The following is a 12,116-nucleotide window of genomic DNA, read 5'->3' as shown; positions in this document are numbered from 1 at the left end:
AACTGCACCGACACAGGAACACTCTCCAGAAAGGCAACAGTTGACTTTCTCTGAAAATGAGTGAGTAGAACCAACGCTTTACTGGGGCCTGATACCACCAGGGACCTCACCATCTCCACCAGGTTCCCCCAAGAGTAAGTAGGTGGGGTGCTACCTGGTGGGGACTATTTTCACTTGGGTAGGTGGCATACAGTGCAGGGCTTCCTGCTGCAGGTTTCTTAGACGTTTGCAAGGATGTAAAGCACAGCACAGGGAATATAGTCAATAACAGCGTAATGACTATACATAGCGCCAGATGGGTACTAGACTTCTCGGGGAGATCACTTTGTAAGTTATATGAATATCTAATCACTATGCTGTACACCTGAAACTAATATAAATAATATTGAATGTCAACTGTAATTGAAAAATGAAAATAATAAAAAATGTATAAAAATAAAATAGGTGAAGGCATGTGTGCTTGGGCATTCGGCTTTATTGATGGGTGAATTCCTGTGTATTCATTTTTACCTACTTCTTTTGCCTGATCTACTAACAGGGATAATGATGGCACCTAATTCTTAGGATGTTATGAAGGTTAGGTGAGTTTATATGTTTCATATATTTCTAAAGCATCTGGCACATAATAAAGGCTGCATCAATTCTGAAAAATAATTAGCAGATCGGCATAAGTGGTTCTTTCCATTTGACATGACAGAGGGTACGTAACCTTTGGGAGGTTGGGGCTGGACAACTGCCTGGCATTCCCACCCAGTGCCACCCCCCCGCCACTTCGGAGGGGAGGGCACTAGACATTCCTGGAAACTTGTGGGACACGTGGCTCTCGCTTGCATGTAGCTCCTTTCCAAGAAGGTCCCTGCCTGCACAGGGAGCCCAGGAGCCTGTCTTCTCTTCCCAGGACTGAGAGTGTCTGATAGCCTTTTGGCAGGAGGATCTAAGACAACAAAACGTGCTGGCGCTGGCCCTTTTGCAGAGAATGAGGTGGTCTTTCGTGAAATGTGTGCTGAGTGCCGCAGAAGTCGGGACTGACTAGCTTGAACTGACCCAGGATAACTCCAGTCCTTCTTTCAAACCACATATGCAAGAAATCTGTATTAAAACGTCCTCATCTGCATCCCACAAGTACAGTTTGTTAGCTGAACATAAGCTTGGATCTTTGCAAACCTGGCAGTATTGAGTATGTCTGTGAAAGAGTTTTCTAGGTCTTCCTCCTAAACCCCTCCAAGGTATGAGGAGTGAGGGGGCACCGATTAAGAAAAGGCTGTCTTGTTCCTTCCATCATCATTTATTCCTTCACAAACACAGCTGATTTCTCCTGACGGCTAGTCCAGGGGCCCAGCATGGGGTGTCGCACAGACATTGGGAGTCACCCCTGATTGCCACGCGGCCCCTCCCCAAGGGTGCTCAGCAATTCAGCTGGGACATCAAATGCAGGGTGACAAACGCTCTGACCAAGGTCCCTCAAGGTGCTGTGCAGTGCAGGGGACCCAGAACGGAGTTGGGGTGATGGCGGTGGCAAAGAGCAGGAGACTTCCTGACGGGGTCTTGGAGAAGTCTGGGTTTTCCACCAGTGAGGAAACTGAGGCGGTGTGGTGCGTGCCTGTTGGGCAGGGGTACGAGCGTGTGCAAGCAGGTCCCATGTGCCACACTTAGGAGCAAAGGTCCGTGCACATGCTGTTTTGTGAGACTCATTGCCCAAAGGGGAAGAAGAAAGCTGATGCTACTAGAAATCCCGGGATGAGAAACGGTCACACACGTTTTTAGCTGATAGAGTCATTGCTAATCATATGTCACATGACAAAACAGGCTGAGTTGTCGTTTTCATTTTTGTACATAAAGTATCAGGCAGGAAGTAGCAGACACCGCCCTGACTCCCCTCTTAGTGGGAGGGAAATCGCTAGGTTTTCTGGAGAACAATTTGGAAAGACATGTTGAAAGCTTTATCTTTTAGCCAATTCCTGGAATTTATCCAAAGGATGTAATTATGTGTTTGCATGACAATACTGTTTAGCACAGAGAAAAAAGATGGAAATGACATGAGTTTCTGTTAGGGACTACAGAGTGAAGGACATTCACATGATGGAATCAAAGTTTCAGAACAATGTTTAATGACAGGAAAAAGGTTTTCAGTATATTTTAAATTATAAAGCAACTTACAAAGCAGTTTTCAGAGAATGAGACCACTCAGCAGCTGTAGGAGAGTACGTATGTGTGCAGCACACAGATGTACACACGTGTACAGTGTGCATGCGTGCCCACACACACAAACACATGCAATGGTACGCACCAAACCACTGACAGTAATTCTCTTCGCTCTGGTGTGATCATAACTGTATTTCATAATTGGTGATTTTCCATGTTTTACAAATTTTTAAATCATATTTAGATTCTTGTCATTAACATAAATGGCATCTTTAAAATGGCAAGATTTAGCCAATATATCCGCTGGTGTTGTTTTTAACTAGACACTGCTGTGTGATATAGTATATATAGAGATAATTACAGAAAAAGATATAGATATATAAATATGAGAGATGACAGCTACAGATATAGATATATAAATATGATAGAGATAGAGATGATACAGATATAGATACAGATATAACATAGATACAGGTACAAATATCGGTGCGTGTGTGTGAAAATACACACCCATATACATACCAGTGCCTAGTTAAAAACTTCTAGTCACACGTGTAATTTATTTCAAATACCTTACCCATGAATCAAACATGTATAACACATATACACATATACTGGGGGTGCCAAAAAATGTGCATATTATAAGAGATGTCACCTATGCATTACTTTTCAAAGTTGAATTGAATTATGGTAGCAACGTGTAGTACGATTGCTCAAAAAATGGCATTAACTCAAATGAATGCTAGCGTCATTCATTGTATTACAATTTTAATAGTTTTTTCCTTTCTCAAAATGTGTATACATTTTTTGGCAACCTCTGTATATAATTTCCTTCAAGTGAGTTACTGTACTATATAAACTTGTGTTGTAACTGAATGGATGCTGGCGGCAACCACCATACAAAAATGCGACTACGCTGCCCCCCAGTGACCATTCCAGGAACACACGCATATACTATCAGCTTTCAAACTGAGAAGCACTCTGAGACCCTGCAGCTCTAACACACTGGAAGAAAACTGAAAAACAAACAACAAAAAGTATCTCTTGGAGATTCAAATAAAATGACCAAGGACTCATGACGACTAAATGATAGAGTCCCAACTTGAACTTAATGTAGCCTCTTTTCACAACTTATTCCCACAAATGAAAGCAGTGTTTTCCATTAACGATAAAAGTTGAAATGGAGAGTAACAATGATACAATAACCGCGGCATACAGACTGTGCAAAGGGGCCATGCAAGACACTACTCTGCGCAGAGCTGTCCCAAGTGCAGTCACTCTGTCACCACAACAGCGCCATCGTCTGGCACAGTGATGCGGGGCGACAAGAGCTCACCTTCCAGAAAGTTCTTTCTTGCTTGTTGTGGTTTCCTACACAAGGGACGAAGGGAGACATGCTCTTCTGCCAGGGGCCCCAAGATGAGGGGACTATGTCCTAAAGTGGTCGCCACGATGCAGTATCACAAGAGTGGGCACCTTTAGAGGATGTGGGGGAAAGGGAGCTGAGAGGCGGCCATGGTCCCCCAGTTCACTCGCGTATAGAGGAAAATGGGTCATCAGATTAGGCTTGTCAGGGAGTGACATCGGGACTGGCTGCTACACGATGATGACCAAAAGCTCTACCCAGAAAAATGAATAAATAAAAACTGGCGAGGCTGATCAGAAGGACCGTCACCCACCCCCAGATGGACTGAAATCAAAGCTCTGGGTTCTGAACCTCTTCCATCTCCAGCCCCAAAGGAAGGCCCAGGAGACTTCTGTGCTGAGGGTCCCTTTAATGTCACCCAGTCGCCTGCCTAATGTCTGAAGCATGTCTCTGAGACGGTCCTGTAAAACATTCATTCTGTTTGCCGAAAGCCGTCCACGAAGGGACTGTTCAGTATCTTCTAAGTGCCCTCAACTTGCGGATGCACAGGAAATGTCTGTCACTGTCTTTCAGCTTATCTTGAGCAGCTGGTGATTTTTATCTTCCGATCCTATAAGCAAGTGACCCATCGGTGGCAGAAACTTCTTGAGAATGGAAGTTGTAGATTGCCTCCAGGCAAGCCACCTAGGGCTTTCGGGCAGACGTTTGGTGAGCAACTGTCATCAAGGGCTTCTGTTCCCTTGCTTTCTTTGGAATCACCTATGTAAAGGATTCCATCTTTCTGAACTGTATCTGAATACTGCTTTTAATGTTTCTGGGACATAAATAAATCCTACCCATGAACAATAATCTCTACAGAGTAACTTCTTAAAAGTTGGTAATAATTTTTCCAACGTTTCTAGACATTTGTCTCAGGTAAAAAATGCATCAGGTGAGGCCCTGGTCTGTTCTACACTTTCAATGTTCCATCTTTGTCATTAGGTCCCAAGTCTGAATAAAATTTAAAAATACAGTTTAATTAGAAAAAAGTATTTTTTATATTAAAATTTTTTTTTATATTTCTTCCATCGTTTGGTATCCTAAGTAACATCATAATAGAAACCTTCATGTATAAAGCTTAGTCCATATTCCTAATTATCCCCTTAAGATGGACATTCCATGAGAATTACCGGATCAAAGTATATCACTGGTTTGACAAGGCTTAATGGGAGCGAGCCGACCACTGCACAGAAAGGCTGTCCCCCTGGCACGCCCGGCGATGGGTGTGGGTGCCAGATGTAGCTTGCAGTCCTATGTAGCTTACTCGTCCTATCAGCAGTAATTCTACTGCTGTGTCACCGTCTTCGATAAATCAATAGATAAAAATGCTATCAGACTACAGTGATAGTTCTGTCACATTGAAAGCATAACACTTTCAAGTGGAACTATTTCTACTTTCCAAATGTTGCATATGACTGAAAATCATTATCAACTTGGCAACTCTCAGCAGACTTCCTTTGCATCAACAAGGATGAATTACTGACTAGTCGCATCAACAAGGATGAATTATATAGGTGGTCAGCATCTTCCTTCTGGGCATGGCATGTTGATAATGTAAGAATGTACAATAACGCTGTGTCCTCCGATTTTCAAATGTGGTGGATTTTGCTCGGACATTGCTCAGATACGAGTTCACACCCCCACTCCCCTCTCATTAGCTGTGTGACCTTAGGCTGATGACCAAACATCTCTGAGCCTCGCTCTGTTGCTTAGTGGTAATGGTGGCACCTCGCTGGCTGGGCTATCTGAGGACTGAAGGATTGTGTTTGTGAAGTTGCCTGGTACACAGAAACTCAGTAGAGGCCCCTCTGCTGCGCCTTCCCCTTCTAAACAAGGGACCAACCTCTCCTCTCTGTGCAGACGGAAGCACCCCATTTTCTTCCACTATGGACCCAACTACAGTCCCTCAGTGTTAGGGACCAGGCGTGAATCAAGGACTGGAGTGTTTTTATTCTAAGAATAAAACATGGGCCCCATGGCACCCCACAAAAATGTTGTCTGGCCACCCATCCCATCTCTGCATGGACCGCCCAGCATCCTCCACGGCCTGGACTCCTCTCACACCCGTGCCCACTCTCAGGGCTGAGCCAAGGGCACTCAGGCTCACTGCACTGTCTTACTTTCCCACAGAGTGACAACCAAGGACTCAAGTCCAACCATTGCAACATTTCTTGGGTTTTCAACATGCATCTCTGCACAGAGAAGGCGCCGCCCAGCACAGACGTGATGTTCGTGGCCCATGTCCGCATCTGTGGGTGTCACACGTTCAGGACCGACGCAGGCAAAAGGAAAGAGTGAGAAATGCGACAAAATGTATGTCACAGGCTCATTATCAGGCCCCTCACTGAACTACTATAAGAAAAAGCAAGTCCTGTGCTCAAATATTGGGTTTGGGACACTGTGTGTCAGACGCTCCTCGGGACTCCTGTGAGGACACGAGCCCCTGTAGATGGCGGCAGCTAATTTGCACTGTGTTGCTTCTTTTAAATGTAAAGTGGAGAATCGTAAGGCAGAGGAAGGAATTCCAGTAGCACCTACACAAATGAATCCCTTTTTTTTTTTTAATTTGGCTTTAGTGCTTTTTAAAATGTGTTTGATTTTTAAAAAGTCTTTTTTGAAGTTGACTTAGGCCCACGATGGAAACTGAAAAGCTATGAAGGAGTCGTTCTTGCCGGTCAACTTACGAATTTACTCTGATGCAATGAATAATTCAGAATAAAAAAGTGACTAGGGATCATTTTAAATTAGAAATACTGAAATTTAACCTCTGCTTTGGAGTGTTATCAAAGCCTGAGGGAAATGGGCTTTTACAATTTCAAAAGGCAAACACGACTGCTACGAAAAAGGGTTCTCCTAAGATTTTTAAAAATAACACTTTTATAAAATAAACTTTCCCTAACTTACAGCATCTGGGTCACTTTTCCCCAGAGGCGCTGGATCTGGAACCAAATGAACAAGAATAGATAACAAACACCTGTACCACCAGGGAAATCATGTACTAGATATTCCTACGTGCAAGTCAAAGGGTAAAAAATACTACACACACACACACACACACACACACACACACACACAAACCAGAAACAATCTTCAAACCCATTAGGCTGCTTGGTCCTTGGGGCAAGACTGGGGCTGTGTCTGCCCTGTGCAATGCCCCACTCCCCCCTCCCCGCACTGCCCTCCCTGCCCCACCTCGCTGTCCCCTCCCCCATGATGTCCCCTGTCCTCCCATGACGCCCCCCTCACTGTCCCCACGGCCCCACCTACTGTTCCCTTCCCACGCACTGCCTCTCTATCTCCAAAGTTCGGCTCTGGCCCCCCACTCCCCCCAACGCACTCTGCCCCTGCACAGCACTGCTCTCCACAGTCTCCCCTGCCCCTTGCTGACCCCTGACACCCCATGATGCCCCTTCACACTGCCGCATGCCTCCCCGTGATGTCCCCCGACACTGCCCACCCACGCACACCTCCCCACCCCTGCATTGCCCACCTGCCCCCCCAGGCCGTCCCTCTCCTGTGATGCCCCTCCCCCGCGCTGCCCCGCCCCTCCCGCGCTGCCCCGCCCCCGCAGCGCCCCAGGCCCGCACACTCACCGCATGGTGTAGAGCAGCGTGCCGTCATCCTCCAGCCGCAGCAGCTTGTTGGGCGTGGTCATGTTGTGAGCGATGGACTTCTTCCCGTTGTGGAAGAATGTGTCTGGGGTCCAGATTTTGCTGGCCAGGAGGTTGTTGAGGGGCAGGCGCTGCATGGGCCCCTTAAACCGAAGCCGCTCGTCTTTCCAGCTTTGTCGGAAAAACACATCGATGGTGTATTCCTAAGACACAGGGAGGCAGCCGGGTGAGGGGGCAGGGGGGCCTCAGCGCGGCTAGCCTGTACTCAGAAAGACCGGGTGGGACCGGGCCGCACCTACCATTTCCGTGTCGGACACGGGGCCAAAGCTGGTGACGTAGATGTCCGTCCTCACCTGGGTGATGCGCTCTGAAACACAGACAGGTTCCTGGCCTGGGCCTCGAGCTCCCCGAGGCACCATCCCCGGTACTTAGCATCCTTAGTCTACTAACCAGTTTCACTCTTGGCAACCAGAGGGCTTTTACAGTTGTGAATGTGACATTTGGAGGGCTTGACAGGCAGCAAGTGAAGCCAAGCTGCTCCAAACTATAACAGCAAACACAGTGCCCATCGCATCAAGAAAGGCTCTCCAGGGAGTCGTGGGGAGCTGGGCCACCTTGGGTGGCTCTCACACACCCAGCTTCAGTTTCCCCCTGGGTAAGCTTGCTCCCAACCTGACAACTATAACCCTGCTCTCCCATACACAGACAGACAAAGTGGGAGAAGTTAGGCGTTCAGAGTGAGGGCCGAGTGGGCAGTCAGAACTGCAGCCCCTGGGTCTGGAGGAAGGTGTGTGACAACGTGTCCACAGTGTGCCTGGAAGAGAATGGCCTGGGAAGGAAGACGGGACGATCACTGCACTTACATGGCATTTTGAGTTGCTAGAAATTCCTATCGTGGGAGACTACTATTTCAATTAACATTGTTGAAAATATACAAAGCCATAAAAGCAGCTAATATTATAATATTGGGTGGAAATATGTGTTCCTTGGGCAGGACTGGAGCCCTGTAACCCCCTATGGTCATGAATAGGGACCACATCCAGAGTACAGGAGAACCCACCCTAAATAACCCCAAGCCACCGGCTGGTATCATCACCGAGTCAGAGCCCCTCCCTGTGTGGGAATCCTGTGTGCATGGTGTGTGTTTGTGTGACGCTGTGGGTTTTCAGTTCCTGTCCCCCACTGGAGGAGATGCCCTCCTCCAGAGGTGGCTCTCTGGCTCTCTGGTATCCTCAGGGCCCTGCCTGGCAAGACTAACACATGCTGGGTGAGTGAGAGCGGTTGCCCACCAGCAGCTCAGTGGAGCGCTATCTGCTTTGATCCTTGCAGGTGCAGTCAAAGGGTCGGGGGATAACCAGAGGGTGGAGGGACACGGTGCCAAGGAGCTTATGTGGACTTTTCTTGCCGAAAACGCAGACATTGGCAATTCATGCTTTAAGTTCATCTCCCTGTTAAGAATGCCCATAATGGAACAGAAGTAAACATTTTCCTCCGGGAATATATTTGCTGGAGGGTTTCTAAGTTACCTACTGGAGCAAGTTCAAATGCACTATATCCTAATCAGCTAGAATCAGGGGCACCTCACATGCCTGGAAATGGCACCTGGTTCTCAGCACAAAATTAAGCTGTGCCAACTGTGCCCTGAAAGCACAGTTTGCTATCCACTTATTTTTATCAACTTCCATAGGCTCCAATAAATACTATGACTATGGCCCTAGTGAAAAATTAAACATAACACAGAAAGACGTAAAGAATAATGGCATTGAACAGTGGATTTCTGGAAAGGACTTGCACAGACACAAGACTGTGAACTCAGTTATCAGTTATTTCTCAGCACAGGGTAATCTCAGCTTTAGAAACACCTAAGAACTGGTCCCTTCTTGAGTGAACCAGAATGGACGTTAAGATTATCTGGGGAAAGGGAGTCTGCAGGGACCACTGGCCCCAACTCCTGGCATCTGGAAAGTGATAATAAAGGATGCAGGGCCTTGGCAAGTCATCAATCTGAAATCCTGGCAGGGCAGCTCTTTATGGGATGGTTTGGATCACAGCAGACACGAGCTTGAGACTAGGTCCAAGTTTCTCAGGGTCCCGGAGGAGGAGGACATACTCACCCCCAAGCCCCGGTCGCAGTCTGTTGTCATAGCCGTCCAAGAGCCCGTCCAGGATCCTGGTAAAGATCGTGATGTTGTCATTGGTCTCATCTTTAACTGAACCGGTTGGCATTTGTGAAAAGCTTTGTAACAGAGAAACAAAAGAGTTCAAACCTGTGTTAATGATTTCTTACAAATTCTTCTCAAGATATAGAAACGAGGGAATAATGTGGTGACTTGTCTTGGAGGGAGGATGAGGACAGTTTCCTTCTATCTGTGGCAGTGTTTTGCACAGATAAACCTTCATTCTTGAGTATCCAGGGCTGGGCATCCGTCGGCCTAACATGATACCCCCCAATCCATCCCGCTGATTCGGAGAAACCATTTATGTCGATATTGTAGCCATTTTTCAAACAAATTAGCCACTGCCCATGGACGAGCTGAGCCTATCTGTTCATAGGGAGTTTCAGAAGTTTGGTTTCAACACAGAAAACCTGAGCCTTCATACTGTTAGTGAGTCCCCTGCCATGGGTGAAGGTGTGGAGGCGACCCTTAAGAACTTTATGCAAGTTGCAAGATAAGGTTGATGTGCCCAAATCTCACTGCGGCTCTAATTGGGGACATTTGTGCTGTGAGCCTCATGCCAGGAATAGCACATATGGTGACAGAAATGATGGAGTTTGTGAAATCTCTCTAGGCTTCCGCACCCATCAGTAGTGCTAGTTACTGGCACATTCTGCTCAAGCCAAAGCATGTGACCCAAGGGCTGTGAATTGTGAAGCCCACTCTGAAAACCCTTAGTGGGGTCTCCTAGATGCTACCTACGATCAGAGACTCGGAGGCACAGCATTCTGTGTCACCCAACATGTTGACCTTACGATAAAACCCCAAGAAGAGTGGGCAGAACCTTCCACAGAGAAATAAGAGCAGTGTTGGCTTGTCCAATCCAGTCAAGTCATCCAAGCCCCACAGGCTGAGGCCTATGGAGCAGGTGGAAATGAGAAGCTGCCCTGAGCAGATACGGACAAACTGAGGAAGTTACTGGGTGCCACCTCACAAACACCCAAACCGCTGCCCAACAATGAGATAGGATGCAAATTCACCTTCAGTTTCTTGGTCAAAATTAAAAGTGAAAAAAAAAAAAGTTCAAATATATCTCCACCCATTCACATATAATTACACTTTCCTCAGAGGAATTTCAGTGTCTGCCCAATTCTGCTGTAATGGCATCTTCTATTTCTCTGTGGGACCTTTGATGATAGAGGAAATGCTGGGGATTTGTACTGATTTCCTCTCTGTATTTACAGAAGACAGGACCTAGGAGGTAGGACACAGATTCTAAAAAAGTGCCTGAAAATGCATCTCAGGGCAGCAGCAGAGGGTTCTCTCACAAACACGAGGAAGCCCTCCTTAGTTCCTAGATCACCTTAAAAATGACTCGCCTACAGGACGTGGTTATGGAAAGCACCGTTTTCACGGCCATGGAGAGGAAAGCCCCTCTCTGATCACAGACAGCAGAGGACGCCCACATTCAAGACACTCTCACAGGTGTTCCAGGACCTTGCTAGTGCCTCTATCCAGGTGCATAATCTCCAAGGACTGCTTCTTCTAAGGCAGAGAGCTAACTTCAGGTTAGTGGAAACCAAACAAAATAACACAAAACCATTGTGCTATGCCTTCAGCGAGCAACAAGACGCAGAGTCATCTGTGAGGTCCCCAGGTGGAGATGCGAGGTCCCTCCACCCCCACTTTGGACACACTCTCCATTTAGGTTCTGAAGGCAGGTTCCAGCTTGCCCACATTCCAATTCAGCTTTGTTTTCTTTTTCTTTTTCTTTTCATAAACTGAATTGAGTATAACCAAGGAGCTCTGCCGACTCTTAGGTCAACTGTGAGTAAGGACACAACGTCAAAGCTTCAAGGATAAGCTGAAGGCGGAGTTCTTTGGGGAATGGACTCTTGTGAGCCGAGACTAGATCCATTATTACTGACAAAAGCCTTACACATATTAGAAACACTTGAAAATGTGGTGACTTATCCTCCAGGATGAGCTAGGATAAATTAACCTGGTTGTTTTAAAATATGAACTGTTTCTTTAGAGTTAGTGTATGTCGTCTACAAAACCACGTCACATTTAGTCCATGTGGACAGTTCCAGCATTTTCAGATTACAGTCGTCCCCCCGATCCAGAGTGTCACTTTCTGCAGTTTCATTTACCCATGGTCGACCTCGGTCCAAAAATAATTAAATGGAAAATTCCAGAAATAAGCAATTCATAAGTTTTAAATTACACACCATTCTGAGCAGCGTGACGAAATCTCAGGCCCTCCTGCTCCATCCCACTGGGGATGTAAATCTTCTCTGTCTAGCGTCTCCACACCATATATGCCCCTCCCCGCCCCTTAGTCACTTGGTGGCAGGCTGGTGATCAGATCAGCTGTCATGCTATCACAGAGCGTGTGTTCAAGTCACCTTTATTTTAATAATGGCTCCAAAGTACAGGAGAAGTGATGCTGACGATTTGGGTATACCGCCGAGAAGTCATAGAGTGCTTCTGTGAAATGGTGAAACTTCTCAACTTAATAAGGAAAGAAAACAAGTCATATATGCTAAGATGGCTGAGCTCTATAGGAAGAATGAGCCCTCTATCGGTGAAATTGTGAAGAAGAAAAAAGACATTTGTGTTAGTTTGGCTGTTGCATCTAGAACTGCAAAAGTTACAGCCACAGTGCGTGATAAGTGCTTAGAAGATGGAAAAGGCATTAAGTTTGTGGGACGAAGACATGGACAGATAACGTGTTCCAATCAACAGCAATGGGTTAGACCGGAAAGCATGGAGCCTACAGAAGACTTCAGCAAGGGACCC

At 46.5% G+C, this 12,116-nt stretch overlaps 1 protein-coding gene across 5 annotated transcripts in view; it reads right to left on the bottom strand.

Annotated features, from left to right (window-relative positions):
* GABRA5 (gamma-aminobutyric acid type A receptor subunit alpha5) overlaps positions 1–12,116 on the bottom strand; it is a 65,948-nt gene that overhangs the window by 41,574 nt on the left and 12,258 nt on the right. For all 5 annotated transcript variants that reach the window (XM_033099918.1, XM_033099915.1, XM_033099917.1 and 2 more), the window contains 3 exons: positions 9,273–9,394; positions 7,458–7,525; positions 7,141–7,361 (listed from right to left, as the gene is read on the bottom strand). In XM_033099918.1, the coding sequence (XP_032955809.1) occupies positions 7,141–7,361; positions 7,458–7,525; positions 9,273–9,384 (401 nt within the window). In that variant the 5' untranslated portion in view covers positions 9,385–9,394. The remainder of the gene's footprint in view (positions 1–7,140; positions 7,362–7,457; positions 7,526–9,272; positions 9,395–12,116) is intronic.

This window comes from Rhinolophus ferrumequinum, chromosome 28 (genome assembly GCF_004115265.2).
Source record: "Rhinolophus ferrumequinum isolate MPI-CBG mRhiFer1 chromosome 28, mRhiFer1_v1.p, whole genome shotgun sequence".
NCBI classification, from domain to species: domain Eukaryota; kingdom Metazoa; phylum Chordata; class Mammalia; order Chiroptera; family Rhinolophidae; genus Rhinolophus; species Rhinolophus ferrumequinum.
The sequence above is the reverse complement of the archived record's forward strand: the minus strand, read 5'-3'. Positions and strand labels throughout refer to the sequence as shown.